The sequence below is a fragment of the Tauraco erythrolophus genome, chromosome 13, assembly GCF_009769465.1.
Source record: "Tauraco erythrolophus isolate bTauEry1 chromosome 13, bTauEry1.pri, whole genome shotgun sequence".
NCBI classification, from domain to species: domain Eukaryota; kingdom Metazoa; phylum Chordata; class Aves; order Musophagiformes; family Musophagidae; genus Tauraco; species Tauraco erythrolophus.
This window is the reverse complement of record NC_141477.1, coordinates 2,794,472-2,815,197: the sequence shown is the minus strand read 5'-3', so window position 1 is coordinate 2,815,197 and position 20,726 is coordinate 2,794,472. Positions and strand designations below refer to the sequence as shown.

The following is a 20,726-nucleotide window of genomic DNA, read 5'->3' as shown; positions in this document are numbered from 1 at the left end:
TTTCTTTGTAATACAGTATGTGTCAAATGTAAAAAGTTTATTAATACTAGTGCATTTCTCTTACATCCTAACCTGTTTTCTTTTCAGATTTTTAAGCTGAAATCCTTGTTTCTCAGTAAAACAGAAGACTTAACTGGTAGCAGGGTCTTACTGGTATTTTGACCAGTGAACAAGATTTGTTAAGAAATATTTGCTTCGTGGTTGCTAGTGAAAAAAAATGCAGTAGACTCAATATGTGTAATGTGGCGTCCTTATTTAATCTGCAGCATTCAGACAGATGCATTTACAGTTAGTAAAAAGATCTGTAACGACACCCTCACCAACGCCTGAGAATGAACAATATTCTAGAAACGTGAGGACAGAAGCTAGAGGCCTGGCTGGTGAAGCAAGTTTGTCGACGTGTTTTATCATTTTTACAACATTGCTTTCTTTCAAATGCTACTCATACAGTGGCATCAATGCATACAGCAAAGCTGCTAATTGTCACTTTTAATACTTGTTTGTGTCTGACAAAAATAAACTGCCTGGCCTGCATTAAGAATGGATACTGTTCTTTTCCTGAAGATAACGACAGGCAGTATCTGTCTGATTTTTTTTAATGCTTTTATTAAGAGTAGATCCCAGTAGTATATCAGCTATCTCAAAAACTGATAAAATCTTTAACAATATTGTTTGTAATCCTCCTTCTGAATGTGGAAGTATGGTATAAACCATAAAACACAGAAACTAAGCTTTGAAAAAATACTTCTTCATCGATTAGTTATATCAAGAGTAGAGAGTCACCTGCCCACACATTAGTGAATGGAACTGATCAGAAGTACGACGTTATGCTTACACATGATGGGAGTAAAAAAAATATAATTTTTTAAAATCAACTAGGAAAATACAATTTACTAGTTTCTATTTAAATAACAATGTATTTTCCATTCACTGAAAGGGTTGTCGAGCATTGGAACAGGCTGCCCAGGGAAGTGGTGGAGTCACCATCCCTGGAGGTATTTAAAAGACACATAAATATGGTGCTTAAGGGCATGATTTAGTGGTGGACTAGGCAGTGCTGGGTTAATGGTTGGACTTGATGATCTTAAAAGCCTTTTCCAGCCTAAACAATTCTGTGATTCTACGATAAGCGCAGGTTTGACTTTCAGACCCATGTCCAGTTAACATTCATTAAGAGCCTCAGTCACACGGTGTGAATTCGTCTGGGAAAGAGGAGATGGGGAACCTATCCCCACAGTAGCTTGCCTGAAAAAGCTACTCTGAACCTTAGCTTTAATGAGGGAAATATTCTAGAAGAAAAATAACTTTTTATTACTTAATATATAATTAATTAGCTAATATTGCTTCTTCAGTCTTTCCTGTTATTACCCATTTTTTTGTAGTAGTGGTAAATAAGCATCATTTGGCAACAGGGAAGATGGTGTATTGTGTCTGATGAGATTTTAAGCTCAGTGGTCTAAGGCATGTGGTATGTGGAAAATCTACAAACCTACACTCCAAGCAAAAAGGCATTGCTACAACCTGTGCCCTTCTGTCTTGCCCAGAAATGCACAATTTCCCTATTGTGAAAACTAAGGAGAAGTTAAAAGTCCTTTATGAGACCAAGTTGCTACTTATTTCCCTAACGTTACGCTACAGGAACTTGAGTGGTACTATAACTTGATGGTTGGACTCGATGATCTCTAAGGTCTTTTCCAACCTAGAAATCTATGAATCTATGAATAAATAGTATTTTCAGGGCTGAGGCCCAGTAAACAAACAGACCTGACGAAACCAAGACACTTTCTTAAGGAATCTCTCCAGGACTGTGTCCTGAGACAGTAGTCAGGGTCTCTGTAGAGAGACAAGATTTGCTTATGCCAACAGATTTATTGTTTAAACCGTAACTAAAATGGTATGGTAGGCATCCTTTGCATTGCAGTTTTGGGGGTAGCTGACAGGCATTGCAGATGGGGATTAAGTTTTGCTGACGAGTTGTGCTGTACCTTGCCTTAGCCAAGCGTTGTTTAAACAACTTTGGCCCCAATTGCATGAAGAGTTTGTCCAAACCCTTAGTGAAATGTCACGAAATAGCTCTGCCTGGCAGAGCTGTCCCACCTCAAGGGGCCAACAGCCAAAGCTTACCAGGACATAAACAGCCCCCAGATATATCACCTTGGTCTTAAGTACCACTAGTGTGTTGGGGTTTTTTTTGTGCATGCAAGAAATCTGACAAAATTCCTGTGAAATGACTTTCAAATGCCAGCTGATGTTTGTGAAAGAATAAAGTCTTTGTACTGCTTAATTTAACGATTAGATTTTGCTTGCTCTAAGGCGTAAGCAATGTTAGACAAACATTTCAATCTTTTCTCCCAGTTAATCTTAACCCCATGATAGGAAATGTCTCCAGCATATCTCAGTTCACTTTGTGAATCTCTTGGATAATTTGTCTTGACTGTGCAGTGCAAATCATAGTTGATGAGAAGTTGTCTCCAAGAGCAGAATACAGACTTATGGCTCCAAGAATTTCAGAAAAGATGAACTCATGACACTGCAAGATTTTAAAGATAAGCTGAGCAAAAGTGTGATCTCTCAACTTTTTTTATCTCATCTACTCGTATTTCGGAAATCTGGGGTTTTTTTGCATCTTCGAAATGAAAATCGAGATTGTCTGTTTTCCTTATTATTTCAGTTATTTTTGAGAAATATGTTTTCCTAATGGTGTCTGTAAGTTTCAGATGCATCTATAAATAGCATTTTAGAAGAGAAATAGCTTGTTTCGTTATTGACTAGAGACTTCACTGAATATGCTCAGCAGACAATTGTCATTTCTGTCTTGAGATAAAATACAGTGGCATCTGAAATCTCTTTTGAAAGCTATTTTAAAATCATATAGATCTTTTCATTATGAAAGCACAAACCATCTTTTGGGTTTGAAACGAAAGGCATGTTTAAATTTCTGTATGAATACAGAAATTCAATCCATTTAACTAATTCTGTCACCATCTATCACTGCTTGCACACACATTATGAATTGGTTTCTAAATGGATTCTAGAATTTACCCCGTTTCTTGCTTTACTGCATCATATTTCTCCCACGTTGCACGAAGGCTAGTATTAAAAAATAGTGAAACATATAACTTTTAGGGATCTGATATGAAAAGCTAGGCAAATTCTCTCTGTGCTTCTGCTATTCAGTTGTTAAGTAACTACAGTGTTCAGATAGTAAATGCATTTCAATTTATTTCCATGTTTTGCATGAATACTGCAACTCCAATATTGGTGAAACCTGCAGTGGCAAATTGTTGTTCTATATTTCCTGTATCTTTTTTACTACCTCAGGTGCTTTGACAGAGGGTGAAGTGTGTGTTTAATATTCAAGCAAAACATATACAACGTGGTCCCGCTCCTCTGCAGTCACTGGAGTTTTGCTATTTATTTCAATGGAAATATAATAAAGCTCCAACTTAGGGAGCTTTTGCCTTCAGTGATTCTTAAGCAGAGCTGATTACTTTGTTGAAGCCGGGCAAATATGCCTTCGTGTTGTATGTTCTACCCAAATGTTGTTATGCCTTTGTTGCAATGTTGCTGTGTGATGCAAAGAACTCAAACCAGCTGTCAGTAGTACTTCTGTGCTAATAGCATCTCGTATTGTTATAGACTATTACTCGTTTAATCACTGCATCTACTGGGGTTCAAATAAATCCCAGTGCAAATGAGAGTAAAAAACAAATCTGAATTGTGTTTCTTCAGCTGCCACATGGGGTTACAGGGCAAGGTTTTGGTAGCAGGGGGGCTGCAGGGGTGGCCTCTCTGAGAAAAGACGGGGGCTGCTCCCATGTTGGACACAGCCAGTTCCAGCTGGCTCCAAAACAGACTTGCTGCCGGCCAAACTGAGCCCATCAAGGAGACTGGTGGGGCCCCTGGGATAACTTAGTTAAGAAAGGGTAAAAACACTGCAGAGCAGTTGGAGAGAGGAGTGAGAAAAGTGTAAGAGAAACAACTTTGTATACATCAATGCCTGTAAAGGAGAAAGGGGACAAGGTGGTCCCAGCGCTGGAGTAGACATTCCCCTGCAGCCTGTGGAGAAGACCACCCAGTTTTGGCCTTGTGACTATTTAAATCTCTTCTGGGATACTACGGACCTAATTGAGATAACATTTTTTCTTATATTACGTTGAACGATATGAATTTTAGAGCTCTTGATGTAAAAGAGACAACTAGGTTTATCTGTGAAAAAATTATCTGTGTTGAAGTGAAATGACATCAACTGTATTCACATTCCCTTTGTTCTGCTTTCTAGAAATATTCTAGCAAGCTTAGTCAAAGAAAATTGTGAACAGGTGTCTGAAATTTATGTTCAGTAGCATTGAGAGCAATCTCTTCTATTTTTTTTTTTTTTCCCCAAGAATACAAGTATTTTCTCCAAAATCTGATTCTTAGAAATCATTCTCAGCCAGGCAAGGAAGTGAAATACACTATGTGACTTGTGTGTCTTCCCAAACCAATCAATACAGATTGGTTTTCAAATGATGTATTGAATAACTTCACCCACTTGCTAATGTACTACTAACAGTTAAAAATTATTGCCAGACATTACATAATTTCGAATAATTTACTCAGCTCTAGATGTCAGTCTATTACAGAATTTAATTGACGAGTTCAGGATTTTTTTTAAACTTCTCATCCTTGAAGCATGCTTTTTTTTTAATTTTGTGACTCACAGTCATGTGTCACTTAAATTCACAGTGAAGAAACTATGAAAACCTGCAATATGTACCATATTCAGCGCAGATGTTTTTCTTTCACCATGAAATACTTCAAATTATACTAAAATCAGTTTAAGTTGCAGCATTAGTGAACAACCAACATTGTTCTACTCGTATCTTAACCTCTGTGCCATACCTGCTTGCTTATATTCATTCATTTTCAAGGCAGGCACAGTATGTTACAAACACAGTATCTAAATGGCGTGTACAGTATGCCCATAGGGCCAGATTGGGATCTATTTGCTAGATGTACAGTGTACATTTTAAGGCACACTATAGGGATCGAGTTTACATTTTAATAACTCTGTCCTTTTATTTGCAAAGATGGTCACTACCTGGAAATGTTGCAAAAATAAACGTTCATCTCTAAGAGTGGCCAATGTATTTCTAGTTTCATTTTATGTTTTTCTCGAGAAAAAGTGTGTGAAAATGTGAACTCTAGGGCATTTTTAAAAGTTTAATGTCAACTACCGTGTTACATTTTATATACATAGATATGTCTTCATATATATCTAAATATATAAAATGATTGTAGGAGCTCATACTATAAGCTTAGTTTTAGTACAGTACTTTAAATATACTGGTATTTATTTTCAGTTGCACTTCGGCACTGCTTCTTTCTAATGCAGAGCTTGATACGGACGTCAGTTGATAACAGCAAACAAAAAAATTCATAAAGAATATTATTGTCTCATCATGCAATGTAGTAGGCATCCTGTGGCGCTATTCTCTTATCCAACTTATTTACAGTACTGCTGAGTACATTATCAATAAATATTACAGTGTTTGTCTTACTCAATTTTTCATGGCACCCAGCAATTATTCAGGATATGAGTCCTGTCACACATGAGTTTCAATGAATGAGTGTGTGTGTGTCAGCATCGGTGCTGAGGTTGCAAGTTCAGAGGCTCCGTTTTGGGATTTCACAGCTGCACTGTACTCACAAATGTCCAGGAAAAACTCATAGTTCTTTAGTTTCCAGTCTTTAAACTTCTTTGATGTTAAGTTGGGATCATCCAGAAGGCTGTTGATAACTGTGAGGTCCCCTTCCTTCGCCTGTGAAGTTCCAGAAAGACACGGTACACGTCAAAACGATATTTATGCCACATTTTGTATTTCAGCACTTCATTTCTTCTTTCATTTGAATGCAAAGTGCTAGGGAAACTACTATGAACGCTTAAATCTTTACGTATATTCAGGAACTATTACAGCTTAAACTGTTTGACAACTCAGTTCTTGGCACTTTCTACAACATGCCTATAAAGAGTGACAAATAGTTATTTTTTTTTTCCCTTAAGCTGGAACATATTTACTTTCAAGTATTTTTAGTTTCTTTGGAACTTAATTCTAAAGGTGCAAAGAAAGCCTTATCCATGGAAAACGTTAAGAGATTAGAATTCTACTAGTTTATATTGCTTATACGCAAATTAATGATAAAACCTTACTTTTAAAGTGCTCTTGAGAACTCTGATGTGGTGAAGCTTTTCATTGATAACTGGATCGTTACATCGCTTTACGAAAGACTTGCGGAACTCCTGCTTGGTGGAAGGACGCTGCTCTCCGAAAGCTGACAAACTGGCTTGTTCCAGAGATTTGTATAGCTCTTGCAGACCATCTGTGTTTTCTCCAATTTCTTTTACGTTTTCTGAAAGGAAATAGATGAAGAAACCTAACAACAAATCTAATCATTCAGACGAAGTCTCTAAAACCAGCAAGCAATACTGCAAATTCATGTGTAAAATAACCCTATAACACAGTCTTCCAGTTTTTGCTTTGATGAAACAAGAACATTTTGGTCAGCTCCAAAGCTATATTCTTAGCACTACATCCAAGCACTTCAAGTACAAGCTCCTGTGTAGTGACTGAAGAGTTTGCCAGCATATAACAGCGCAACCCCAAAAACCTGGCTGAGAAGAATGGCAGCATTGCCCTGGCTTTCAGTGGCAGTAAAGATCAGAACATCTCCAAAAGCTTACCTTCTGCACAGAAACTATTATGCCTTCTAAAAGGAACTTTTTCTTCTAGCTTGTCATCTGTTCCTTCTATGGACTTTACACGCCCCTTACCCCTGACATCCCTGTTTCGGGGAAGGCTTTGGCTACGTTGCTTCTGTGGCCTGCCATGAGAGCTATGTCCCCTTTGACATTCCACCAAAGGGAAAGGCCCATCCTGCTCATAATTATGACGTCTTTGTACTGGCAGCGTTGCTTGTCTTCGTCTGTCCGGTGACATTCCGGGCCGGCCACTCGTGTACTCTGCATCAGGAGGAACAGTCTGAAGAAAATGGAGCCCTGAGCTGGTTAACGGAGTCTCTATCAGATCCTGCCACGAGCGTCTTTCTCGGTAGGGAGGTCTGCATCCTGACGAGTGTGTGCTTCCTGCTACCTCTTGTCGAGAATCCTCAGCGGAAGAATGAGAATATGTTGATTCACTTGAAAAGTGTCGACCGTGTTTGGCTTCGGGGAATGGACTTGAAGAATTCACCTGAAAAGATACAAAAGCACCTGCCTATAAGACAACGTTTTGAACAGACCCAAGAAAATTACTACAGCGCAGAATACTGTATGATATATACTATTAAATGGATTGATGTGTGTGTTTTGATATGTCATAATATGAAACTCTGTAAACAGAACGTAATTAGCAGTGAGAACTTGTATAACAGTGCTGTGTTTTAACCACTCCCTTATTCTTGTTTTGCACATTCTCTGCCCATGAGCAACCTGCTGGAAAGAACAGTATAATACTGGTCCAGTTTTCCTGAAGACCTCTCCAGTGTGCACTCAGTCCAGCAGTGTGCTGTGAAGACATGAAAGTCCCCAAAAGAAACAATAATTGGATTTCCTTTCTTTTTTTTAGGGGATAAGTATCCAGCCAAACAGAAGAAAAAAACTTCAGCATCCAAAAAGATTTTTGAATTTTGGTGGACTGCTGAACTTCTTGAATTATGTTAATTAATTCTGCTGGGTCCATGTATAATTTTAAGTCAAAAACAAAGAGAAAGGCAAAAAAGTGGAAAAACAGAAAGGGAGGGGCTTAACCTGTATCCCAGGTGATAAAACAGCATCACATGGGTGAAAACCAGTCTGAACTTCACCCATGTGATGCTGTTGCCTCAGTCACTCTTTCTTTGGTTCTGGCTGTGTGAGGATCGTGTCATTCACGCTGAAGAAAAATCTGAAAGAAAAATAGAAAACAGTCCTATCTGTGCTTAGAAACATAGAATAATCATCACAGCCTATGTTCTGTATAATAGAGATGTTCTTATTTGCTACTAGAGCCTCTTCATCTATTTTTTTCCCTTCAGTTATCAAAGTCTACCCGTACACAATATTAGAAGTGCTTTTATCAGCTACTCAACATATTATGACACTAACAGAAAATACTGTCACTACTATGCTATTGTACTCAATGTGTTGTATTGTAAAGAACCCCTTGCCTCTATAGATATGTTCCTAAAAAAAGTGTTTGCACTAGAACATGAATACTGCATGAATGTGATCTGAAATTAATCTCTAGCATCCAGTATCCAATATCCATACTTGAAAAGCAGTCTCAGTGAATACAAACTATCCCGTCCACCACCTTCTTTTCATATTCTGCAGTAAAATCAACATTTGAGTATTCTGTTCGTATTATCAGGTGTAGTCTCCCAAATCCTACAAAACGTGTCATATTTACAGTCTGGTGACACATCTGTGCAAGGAGACAGTTACCTCTCCTCCTTTTGTAATTGGCTTGCTGTGGAAACATTCAGGTCCTTGCTCATGAGAAACACCAGTAATTTCATTCTTACAATGAGATACATCTTTGTTCTGCCTTCATGGTAATTAAATATTCCAAACAATCAAGGAAAATGCAAATCAAGGCACACAGATATTTTTTGGTGACCTGCTGCCAAATGCAATGTTTATAACTCACTGAGGGTGTTCGATGATAGGAGTCGCACAGTGTCGAGGAGCCGTCCTGCTTCAGGGTTAAAGAGCCCTCGATGTCATCCTGGTCACTCTCACTCCAGTAATCTGCTAACAAAGCAGTCCGGGCTTCACTCGTGCTTTTCCACAAGAAAGTGGGTCCCACATTTTAAAAATACCATTAGCATGCAAAGGTGAACATTTCACAGTCACCTAGGTGGCTTGGCAGTCACTAAGGAACGGACTTGTGAAAATGTCTGGAACCTGAGATACACACGTATGTAGAACCACCTTCAAATGCTTTAGGAGAGCGTTACAGAAAGCAGAGTGGGCACTTAACTCCCACTGTACAGAAAAAACAGCTTCTGGTCACAGACTTTCAAAGAGAAACTTCCTTCTAGATGCCAAAGTAGGGCTAAGCCTCAACACTTAATTCAGCTATGGTAGTGGAAAATGCAAGGCTGACATCCGAGCTCAGGACATGCAAAACCAGTCCTAGAGCACATACTGAACGGTGTTGGTGATGTCTTCACATGCTCTGGGGTGACAAGCACATCTGTGGCTGTGATCTGGGAGGTCATACCTCACCCTGAACCTTGCATTCTCTTTACCATTTGTTTTAAATATTTATTAAAAGCATTACTCAGGATTTCATTTTCTTTGGTGGTGGCACCAATAAACATGGTTCTTCAAGGATAAGGATTCTTATGAAAGTTGATATTTTAAAATGTATGGCACATATGTTAATAAAGAAGTCAGTTATGACATCTCCAGCTTTGTTCAAATAATGAACAGATTTGTGCTCTCTGCTGATTTCTCCTAATTATAATCTCTGAAGGATTACCTTCATCTGGATGAATATCCTTGTCGTCAGGTGTGTAACCAATTGCTGCGAGACCCAAACGATTCATCCATCTAATAGAACAATAAAAAAATGAGGAAGAGATACACTTAAAAGGAACATCTAGTGTAAATTGGAGGGCATACACGTTCTTTACATTTGGAAAAGTCAGAGACAACGCTTAGTCAAAAATTGAACACTGTTCAGGCTGTTCAAATGATGATTCAGATGTGTCCAGTGGTTAATAATTTTAAGTGAAGGATGTTCCAGTTCATGTACAAGGCAGATGTAGTTCTGGACTTCTGTTCACATCTGCTGGAGGATGTTTGCCTAATGGGTTATCAGACTCATTGCATTTTATTCTGCTGCCTAGAAAACTGAAGCATCATGATATTGATCTTCCTTATGCCATCAAGAAAATGCAAAGCGTACATACTAATATGCTAACTTTGACAACGACTAAAGTTAATTTCTAGAATCGTCTGCATAGACCAGAGAACATCCAGCTCTATCTCCACCTTAAGCAGAATCAAATCCTCTCTAAGCTGCATCTGCCAACTTGTGTGGAATGGTTTCCAGAGACATCGTGTAGAAGGGCATACAGCATTTATTCTGATTGTTACTTCTATTAATTCCAAGAACTTGACCGAATTGCCAGAATACTATAAAATAGTTTTGATAATAATTGTAAGAAAACCTGTTTTAGGAAAAAAGTGGTATTAAATTTGCATACTGAAAAAACAAAAACAGACTAGGGCAGTATTCCACTGGTTATTTGCTAGTCTAGACACGATGCTGGTGATATAAATGTTTAGGCTTGTTTAGCTGTGATATCAAAATTATTTTCCTTTGTTTTTTTTTTTTTTAATACAGAATCTTAGGTTTCTAAAACAAGACTTGGTAAATTAAATGCATTCTTAAGTACTCCCTCACTCAGTGACTAAATTATTTACTGTATCATTAATTTCCTAGTAAATTGCACGTTTTCCAGAAGCAGCTCTTTCTTCTTTTTTAATGTTGCAACATAACATTTGTTAATAATTGTGTTCTTGGTTAATGAATCATATCGTGACAGAAACATCTTTCAAAGTCTTCAAGAAGGACATTAGTAAACAATACATACTGTATCATAAGGACAAGTGTCTTGCAGATTAAAACAAGAAAACTGTTCCGTGTAATTCTTTCGCACTTGTACTGGAACAGAAAAAAGCTCGTAAGGACATATGTGAATGTATTGTTGGTCTGATAGAATAGTATGTGGAAGATGGCATACACAGCAAGGAGGCAGAAAAGGATGAAAGAGTGAAGTCTGCACTAAAAATAGCACCCAGTTGAGCGTGCATCGATCTCCGGGTCTAAGCAATGCTCCGCTGCTGCTCAGAGCCGTGATCTCAGTCTGTGATATTGGACATAGCACTGACTCACCGCAGGGCCCTCAGCAAACCCTTCTGCCCAACTCATGACTTTCACAAGTATCCAAAGGGGACAACAACACTTCCTTCTTACTCACAGGGAATTGTTAAAGGGTTTAATTTACTTGCAAGATTATGAAAATGTAAAGAATTGTACAATAATATTGCTTGGCCTTTCAGTACTGAAACAGAAGTCGGCAAATTGGAAATAAAAACGTAAATGATGATTCGCTTTCACAAATGTCATCTGCACGGTTAGGACTGCTCACGGAGATGCCGTTTGCATCCACATGTCAATAACTCATCTTTCTCATGAAGGAAGTAGATTTCAAATGGATTAACAGGTTCACTGAAAAGCTTATTTTCCACAGTACTCACCAGTATAATTTCATTCAACAAATGGCATGCTGATCACTTGACATTTGCTTCTCTTGAAAGGCGTATTCTTTATTGCAGTAATTGAAATGACATCATATCCTTGCTCATTATTAAGCATTTGTGTTCACTATTTTTTCAATAGTTGTTCCTGAATTTCTAAACTCATTAGCATTGGAGCAAAATAGTTTTAGTCATACTTTACCATATGCCTTTGGCAATTAAACAGAATGCCTCAGCGACTTCAACTAAAGTTCTGCTTAAGCACCAGTGATAAATTAGGACTCGTTGCCATTTTTGAAGTTAAAACAGACTCAGCCACTTTGGTGGTCAGTGCGTGGAAATTTATAGTGTCTTAAATTTCTTAGCAAATTCATCTTGTTGCTTATTCTTAATTTGAGGGCTTCAAATCTTGGAAGGATATATAGATAGCAGTCAGAGTTAATATTAACCTTCAAGAGAACACGGATATTCCCAGCATACACGGAGTATCAGCATTATTTATATGGCCTCAATGTCCAAACCTGGAATTAGCAGAAGATAATCTTCCTTCTCTAAGACTGCTCGGATTTTTCTCTTACAACGGGCAAGAGGATCCCCAGCTATAGTTACAAGTACTTTCTTACTTCACCACAATCTAGAGTTAGCTCTTTGTCAAGAAAATAAAAAGTGTTATCTGATGACATTCAGTGGCTTATAATGATAAAATCACTTCTGATAAAAGAAAAAGAATCTCAATTTTAGTTTTTGTGTTTTTGAAAAAACATGAGTGAATGTTTTTGAGGTTAATCAGGAGTTATAGAAGTGCTGAGATTACAGATCCTTTTCTTGCAGTTGTTTTTTTTTTTTTTTCCCCCACGGAAATGCAAACTCAGTTCAAAAGGAACACTACGTAAACTTGATGACTTTACTTGATGAGCAAACTACTTTCGTCTTTAAGAAAACAGAGAGTCAAGGTTATAAAAAGTTATCTGTGGAAGGCTTGAAAACACAGCCTCTTGGTTCTCAACTCTGCTTTCAATGCCTTGTAGGCAAACATCAGGTTTCAGAGAGGCAACAAGAGGATGTGTTAGAATTGGACTCTCTAAGGATAGATGACTGCATGTTCAACTGAAGGTCATGCAATGCAAGACTACATGCTACACCCGACAAGAAGCTATAGTGAAAAAAAAAAAAAAAAAGCAACAGGAGATTGTTTGTGTGATTTGATTTATATAGCTGTTTCCCTAATAGCCCTTTGAATTTCCCATGACCACAAAAAAGCATGAGATTTTCCGGCAGGTACATGTATAGCGATCTTACATGTACATCTGTGCCTTGGCCTCCTGAGGGAGAAAGTTGGGCTCCTCTTTCCCCCTCTAAACCCTATCTTTTTTTCTGTGATAATTTCAACAACTCTTCTCTTTTGATAATTAAACCACCTAAGCAGCACATTTCACTAAGTTTGAGTCTAGGCCACTCAAGAAAGCAAAGGGTTTGCATTCCAGATGGAAACGAGTTGTGATGACATGGAGCCATACTCAATGTCCCAAGGATACTTTGCCACAACATTTTACCTTCAATATTGTACAACATCTCCCTAAGATATAATGTCTCTCTTACTGAGGTACATTTTAACTTACAGGGGTCCAAGAAGCGTATTAACAATTTTTTATTGCCTTTGCCTTAGTGAACCAATTGCAGGGAAAGCTAAGCCTCAAGTCAAGTCACGTAAATACAGAAGTAAGTTTTGTACTTTGTTTCAATGGTTTAAATTCTAAATAAGTCGGACTTGGCTTTAATTAATTCTGTTGGTTACAAACAGGAACTGTTGTCATTGCTTTGGGATAAAATAGAGCTGCATGGTAGGAAGTTAAGTTAAATTTACTGAGATAATTCTGGTTAGTACCAGGGGATTACAGCCCAGGGCTTCTTCTGAGAGTCTGATTCTACCTCCAGGCCTGGAAAGTGATGATTCCAAAGGCACTGAGGGCAGTGATGAACTAAGTAGCTGTGACAATAATCAAAACTTGATACTGAAGAGTGAGTCATGCTTGAAATGCCCTGAGTTGTCGGGAGTCAGGAGCACATTCTCTTACTGATCATTTAATAAAAACACTGGAGAAATGTTAAAGTGGACCAAACAACCAGGGAAATATTTTCATACAGCGTCACAGTCCTAGCACACTGTATTGAAAACAAGAATATGCCATTACTCATTGCACAAACGCAGTACTGCCTGCTATAATTTACTCCTGCCAAGTATGGTGATGAGCCAGTCCAAGGTCAGTGTGAGGTTCTGGGATTGAAGGCAACAATAATTTTCATAGTGGCATCACACTTCACCCACTTGGCTCTTCCTTTCTACAGCCCAGAGTGAAACAAACAAAACAACTTGGACAATCTCAGTTATAATAAATTTGAGAGAACTATTACGTTTATTGTAGCAAGATAAAAACCAAAGTCAAGAGGGTAATCATTTTTTAAAAACATAGATGTAAGGCTGTTATTTTTAGGGGTAAAACCATTCCATAAATCCATGGAGAATGGGTCAGGAAGTAGTGCATTTCTGTGGTTCAGATAAGTTTTACTTGCTAATATCCTCAACACTGGATACACTTTTTGCCTATACAAGATGACTGCTATATAGAAGAAACTATTTAATTCAGGTGAAAAAGTAAATAATGGATATATTCTGAAAAGATATAAGTTCAAGAAAGAATTTACTTTCACTGTTTCTTTCTGTTAAATGTTCCCTTAAAAATGAAATCAATGAAATACTGAGGCATTAAAGCATAAAATAAGTAAATAATGATATATTTCCCATCTTTATGCATCTTTTCATCAATTAATACTTGCACTTGTGTATCATCTCAGGTTTGAATTATAAATATTTCAGAGCAGGAATATATCTTTCTTTGCTTTTGAGATTGCATCTACGCTTGAGGTTATTTGGTTACAAGGAAAAAACAAAACTAAAGTGGAAGACAAATTTGACTTAATCAAGATATCTTGAAGTCTGTTATAGATTCCCTTGAACCATCTATTTCATACATAGAATTTATTCAGTTCAATTTATATTTAATTTCTGTTTAAAACCTTAGGTTTTTTTTTTTTACAGCAGTGGGATAATTGGATTCCAGAATTCACTGTAAAATTCTTTGCAATACAGAGTTGTATTTTAAAATTGATTTTGTACTTGTTAAACTGGCTTCTTTCTGACCAGTCTTTCTTAGTGGACACCTAGAAAATCAATATGTTTCCCATTTTAGTTCCTAAGGTACACTATTTTTCCTATTTTCTAAGGTTGTATAGGTAATACATTCATTCAACAGAATAAAGGTTCCTGTAATAGGTATGGCTAAAATGATGCTGTTATTTTTCTCAACACAAAAGCAGCCCAGAAATGTAACTGATGTCTCACAGTGAAATATAACACTGGGCAGATTCTTCTCAATGAGCTCATCTCTCCAAATATATCAACACTCAGCAGCCTGTATTCTTACTGTTTTGTTTGTCACAGTTGCTGGAATTCGTTAAGTAAAATCATTCATGGGATAAACTGTAAGTACTCTCTGATTTGATAGTTTGACATGACTGTTGATCTTGTTTCATGCATTGTCTTCTTGGATTTGTCAGGCTGGAAAAATATGAAAAAAGCCCCAGACAGCTTAAGACAAGTGAACCATGGCAATTTATGCCCTCTTTGCACATGCATCTACTTCATGCACTTAATGGGAATATGGTTTTTTTTTTTTTTTTCTTTTAACTTTACTTTGTCAACCAAATGCACAAATATGACTTTGTAGTCAGAAGTCTGGTTTGGTGGTTTGTTGAGTTTTGGGGTTTTTTTTCCTCCTATGAATGACAGACAAAAGACTTCACTACTGCTGTAGCAAATAAGTTACCCTTCTGGTAATAAATGAAGTATCATCTTACTGTAGAAATATAGTTGTTTATCAGAGAGAATATGCAGACAATAACTTTATAATAGACTATAATTTCAAATAAAACCAATGATAAACCCTAAGGAAATCTACCAAAACAGTCACAAAAACTCACTCAACTGATCTTTTTTTGCCGATTTTCAAACACGTTTACAAACAAGCTCATGGCAGCACTCACACCTCTCAGGCAAATCAAAAAGGAACAGTCATTGTTATGTCAAGCTTGGAGTTTCAAGCTGATAAGATATTTTCTTCATTAGCCAAACGTGGCTACTGGATTTCACCCTACTGTAACCTTGTCCTGTTGGTGTTACCATATTACTCCAGATAATTCGCCAGACTTTCTGGGCATCCACTTGAGGTGAGTACTGCTGCATGCAACTACTGCTGCCAATGCTGACCGTGACATTATGTATGCTTCAGCATGTGTGACAATGTGGTATTCTCCAGATAGTCTTCCTGCCATTCTTACGGAAGAACAAGTAAGGGATCAAAAGCCGTAAAAGTGAATCCAAGCCGTGATTTCTTACATTTAATGCATGCTGTAATTTTACTCAGTTATTCAAGGTTTTACCCTAGCTTTCTCCCAATGATTGGCCCAAAAGAAGGCTTTGGAGAAATGAAACATTCTTTATCAGCAAGAGAACTTAGTATGGCCAGGAAAGGTATGGATGGGGTTTTTTGGGGTTTAGAGGGAAATTTTTTTGTAAGAGATGGGATGATTAACTTGTGAAATTATGTAATTCTATTTCCACATACTCTTAAAGAAATCTGATCAAATAGGCCAAACAATACTGTTAAATGCCTGACTGATTAGATTACTTACATTACTTATATTACTAAAACCTTCTGATTTTGCAGTGTTAACTTGGTACCTCCAGTATAACATCCCAATATGTGAATGTAATGCATGTGCATTCCTTACCGAGAGGTACAGCACTGTAATCACAAAATCTGCTGTATTAAATGCAGCTGAACTGTTTGACTCCCAGAAGAACTATACCAATTCACAACGGTATTATCTACAGGAGAATTTGATTAAGTTAATTTTGTAATTTTAAACTAGTTCAGAAAGCCAATACAAATCCTAACTCCTCCACATTAGGGATAAATTCACACCTGAATGCTAGTTTGGATTGCATATCGGATAATTGCCATTGTGTATGGCAAACTCCTTTGAACTCCTTCACTGTAATGCTACAGGCCAGTGGCTCTCAAGCTGTATTAAGTCTACAGTAAGTAGTCTATAAATTGTAGAAAGGAGGAGTTAGGTGGCTGGCCACGAAAAGGAGATTTTGAAGACTTACATCTCCACACTAGTACTTTCTGGTGTAGTATTTTCCCCAGACGGGGCAGTGTAGCTCTACTATCACGCTGCTCACTCCCACATACATCCTGGTTTCATCCAGTTGCTGGGGCCTGCAGCTAATTCTGATCAGAAAATCGTTTTACTTGTGCTGCAACTGAGGAACGTTTATGTGAGAACAATAATTTAGAGGAGTGAAGCGGCCTCGGGCACGGACTATTTTTCCTGGATTTGAAACGAGTTTATAGGGACATAAAGAAGGGGGAAACCTGCTGTTTATGTTTACTTACAACACCATTGGGAAGCTCCGTTTCAGGGATTTCTATTTGGAAAGTATCTTTTAGATTCTGCAGAATGATCTCCTTGCTTTTCATCAGGTAAGGGACGGGGGAGTAAGAGCTCTCTAATAACTTACTCCGCTCTGTTCTCTTAAAGAACTGTTAAATTAGGACAAACAGATCTGACCTGATTACTCTTCTGCTCACTTCTCCAGGAACTCTTATTTGAGAGCAGCAATGCCTAATAGGGTAGAATGTCTGAAATTTTTAGTTGCCAAGATGTTTTCTTAGGTGTTAGCTTATTTGTAAGTGAAGACTGAAAATAAATTAAACTATAAAAGATGCATTAATACTGGCCCACCATCTGATTTGGCCAAGATCTGTCAAGGAGACTAACATGCCCAGAATTTAAGGAAGAAAAATGAATGAACTTTAGTAATGAACTAGATGATTTAGGGAAAGCCTTGAGTAACTTGCTTGGTTATATTCCATATATACAAAGACAGAGGCTATACATCCTGAAATTTGCTTAAAATCAATAGACATTTAAATTCAGAATACTTCAATTTTCAAACAGTTTCTTTTAAAGAGAAATATTTTGTTAGAGATTTTCAGGTCTTTACTTGGAAAATATTGGAAGTCGCCCCTGCAAAAATCAAACATCCTTCTGTTTCAATGGGTAGCAGATATTTGTTATATTTCTTGAATGAATAAAAAAGATTTATGGAGGTTATAAAAATTGCAAAGTTAACCTGGCTGTTCAACTCAAATGTGATCAAATTACTCAGCCTAAAATAGGAACTTTCTTTAATTTATTATTTGGAGTCTACAAGGAGATTATAAATGCAGTGCATTATATACTTCAATCACATGAAAGTTTTATTTAAAGGAGATATTTTAAAACAACTGGATATTAAATTGAATGCTGATTTCCTTAGGAGTATTTCCAACCTAGAAATCTATGAATCTATGAATTAAAGCCATAAACAGGTAATGCATGGTAGGGTAATAGATTAGACACTTCTGGGAAATAAGGTCTTTAACAAGCTTGGAGCACCCCGTGACTGTGGCAAGGGAAAGATGAGCTCATCAATTTCATTATTAATTCATTTCTAAGAAGACAACTCTGCTCGTGTAAGATGTGACAAAACAGCATGAGCATTAATCTTGCAAACCAGAGTCTGTCTGCACCATGCAACACAGCAGGCAAAATTCGGCTGCAACGGAGTAACTCTACCTGATAGGTACAAATCAATTACTACCCATGGGTATACAACTCTTTCAACAGCAATGTGGCATTAAAGGCAGATTAAAATATTCTGGAGTGGAAAAAAATTATTAAACAGTGAATCCGAAGTGAGAAACTGCACAAAACAGCTGTTAAAACAAAAGCTGATGGTAAATGCTGTTGAAGAAATGGTATACTTTTACCACACAGGGAATAAATAAATGCATGCTATGATCCTCTCCATATTAGAACTATTTTACTTTTCAGCAGGAAAGATCTACCCTTCTGTCAGCATGGAAAATCCAGTTAAATTTTGCGGTGACAGCAGGAGCATGAGATACCATACAGAGTATTTGCCCTATTTCCTCAGACTACATAGTAAGCAATTTGCTGGGAAGACAGAGATTTGTGAAATTAGTATTTTAAGTGCATTTTTCATCTATGAATCTTGCTATTCATTTCAAATTTCACACAGGACATGTGGGAGAAGGAATTCCATGAAGCATGTAAATTGCTGCAGGGGATGCCCAGGGATTTTACAGAGGTAGCACAGTAATCCATCATTTGGGTTGGGGAGTGAATTACAATTACTCTACAGGAACAGCATTGCTGAAGGAAAAATACTGCAAAAAAATACTTCAAGAGGAAGTTCACTCTTTGTCTTCTCCCATGGGAAGCAGACCCAAAAAGTCAGGAAAAAGGCTCACGTAGATACCAAAGTAAATGGTATGAAATGATAGTATGATACGAAAATACATCCTGGCACCTTTCCAGCTGTTCCTCTCCATTAAGGCTGTAATCTCCCATAAAGACAGCTTCTTTGGCTCCCCAGGGTAGAAAAATCAATGAATATTGTAAGAGCAGTTTATTGAACGCATGTCAAGACTTCCTGGTTTTCCTTGAGTCAGAGCATTTTATGGTATAACAGAAAGATGTGATCGATAGCACTTCAACAAATCACAGCTATCCAAGCAGCTAGAATCCAGGGAGAGACCGTGCATAGTTAAAGAGAGCAGAAGATCCTCCCTTCAGTTTTGGACCAAATAAATCTGAGCCACATGATGTAACTGAAAAATAGAGCATTATCAACATCGGAAAAGTATTTTTCAGCAAATTTATATCCTAAAAATGACAGCCACAGTGAGATACTCCTGAGAACTGGACCTCATCACCATTATCATCATTAGTGAATGATGAACTAGTCTGAACTATTTTCATACAGCCAGACTTATACATCTACATGGTGTTTCTTGAAGGGCCGCGTAAGCCACAGAATATAAATGCTCAATTAAAAAATAATTTTTAGACATAAGCATTCCAAAGAAAAAAGTCCAGCTGTGTCCTGAGGTAGCTGTGCCTTCCGAAGTCTGTGAACAGAAAGAACTAGCTAAATCTCAACGTTTCAGTGGTCTACGCCAGGAAAGATTTAAGACTTCCAAGAACAGTAACGCTGTCCCATGTGTCCTTGCTTTTTACATAAACAAATTACCAAAGTTACCAGGAGGAGGTAGAACGTTTGACTCTGCCTTTGAGAATCAAAGGTGCCTCCTCACCTTTATCTAACCTCTGCCTTCATCACTGAATCACGAAATAGAAGTGCAGAGTAATTTAGGTCAGAAGAGATCTCAGGAGGTCATCTGTTCCCACACCTCACCCGCAGCAGGGCCAGCTTTAATGTTGGATCAGGTTGTCCAGAGCCTTGTCCAGTCAAGGTCTGAATGCCCTCCCAGCACATCCAAGAACATTTAAAAAACAAACAGCAAAGCCAGCAATTGAACTTTGCCAGCCTCTGTTACTTGTTGGGACAGTGGTGCGATGAATAAAATTAGTTACTACTGGTTTTTGTTGTTGATGGTGGTGGGTTTGGTTTGGTGTGGTTTTTTTTGGGGGGGAGGGAGAAGTTTTTTAGTTTTTTTCCCAAATTCTGGCACAAAAAATAAATGCATCTAATTAGTTCAATCCCATTCTTGTAAAAAAAATTACTTAAAATTGCTTTTCTCTAGTTTTAGGTCATCTCTGTGGCTTGTCAGTAGATATTCTGACTTCAGAATATCTTATCCCATCATGTGGGTGTAATCTTAAGTCTGAGCTTTGGTATGTATGCATTGTTTTTATATACCAGAAACATTTATCCCATATTGATATTTCTAGTGTTTCTTGATCAGCAAAAAGTTAGAAGTATGATAAACCTTACACTCATTAACAAAGAAAAATTCTAATGAACACAGATGAGACCAACACAACTAACTTTCCCAACACTCTTTGCACAATTGTGACACGCAGCATGATAAAACATTTCAGCAAAGTGAGCCAACAACGTAATGTACGTCCTAAAATTAACGGAGGACTAAGCGGACTAAGTACTGAGAACACTATCAATCATCATGCTCCAAGAGCATATTTCTATGTGAGATGAAATATCATTTTCGATTGTTGGAGTACCATGATAAAGAGGGAACATAACTTACCTATTCATTTCTTCAAGGCAGTCTGTTGCAAAGTAGAAGCTCTTTATTTTGGGGTGGCACGCTTTGAAGGCACTATGAAGTAAGCACAAAGAATAAAAAGTACCTTTTCTTTCCAAAGAAAGTTTTGTGTAGTGTATTACTCAAAGCAATACAGAGGGCTGTCAACTTAGATAACTGTCTGATATCTTTATTGTAACTTTGATTCTGAAGATAAACATGAAATTAGCCAA

The 20,726-nt window shown here is 37.5% G+C and overlaps 1 protein-coding gene across 3 annotated transcripts in view; it reads right to left on the bottom strand.

Annotated features, from left to right (window-relative positions):
* Window positions 1-5,588: 5,588 nt before the first annotated feature.
* Window positions 5,589-20,726, bottom strand: part of LOC147527904 (connector enhancer of kinase suppressor of ras 2-like) — a 198,623-nt gene continuing 183,485 nt past the window's right edge. The window contains exons 19-24 of one of the 3 annotated variants that reach the window (XM_086619486.1): window positions 20,497-20,568; window positions 9,507-9,577; window positions 8,670-8,773; window positions 6,725-7,232; window positions 6,194-6,393; window positions 5,589-5,804 (exon numbers count right to left, since the gene is read on the bottom strand). In XM_086619486.1, the coding sequence (XP_086475612.1) occupies window positions 5,589-5,804; window positions 6,194-6,393; window positions 6,725-7,232; window positions 8,670-8,773; window positions 9,507-9,577; window positions 20,497-20,568 (1,171 nt within the window). The remainder of the gene's footprint in view (window positions 5,805-6,193; window positions 6,394-6,724; window positions 7,233-8,669; window positions 8,774-9,506; window positions 9,578-20,496; window positions 20,569-20,726) is intronic. The other 2 variants (XM_086619487.1, XM_086619488.1) reach the window with 2 other exon arrangements.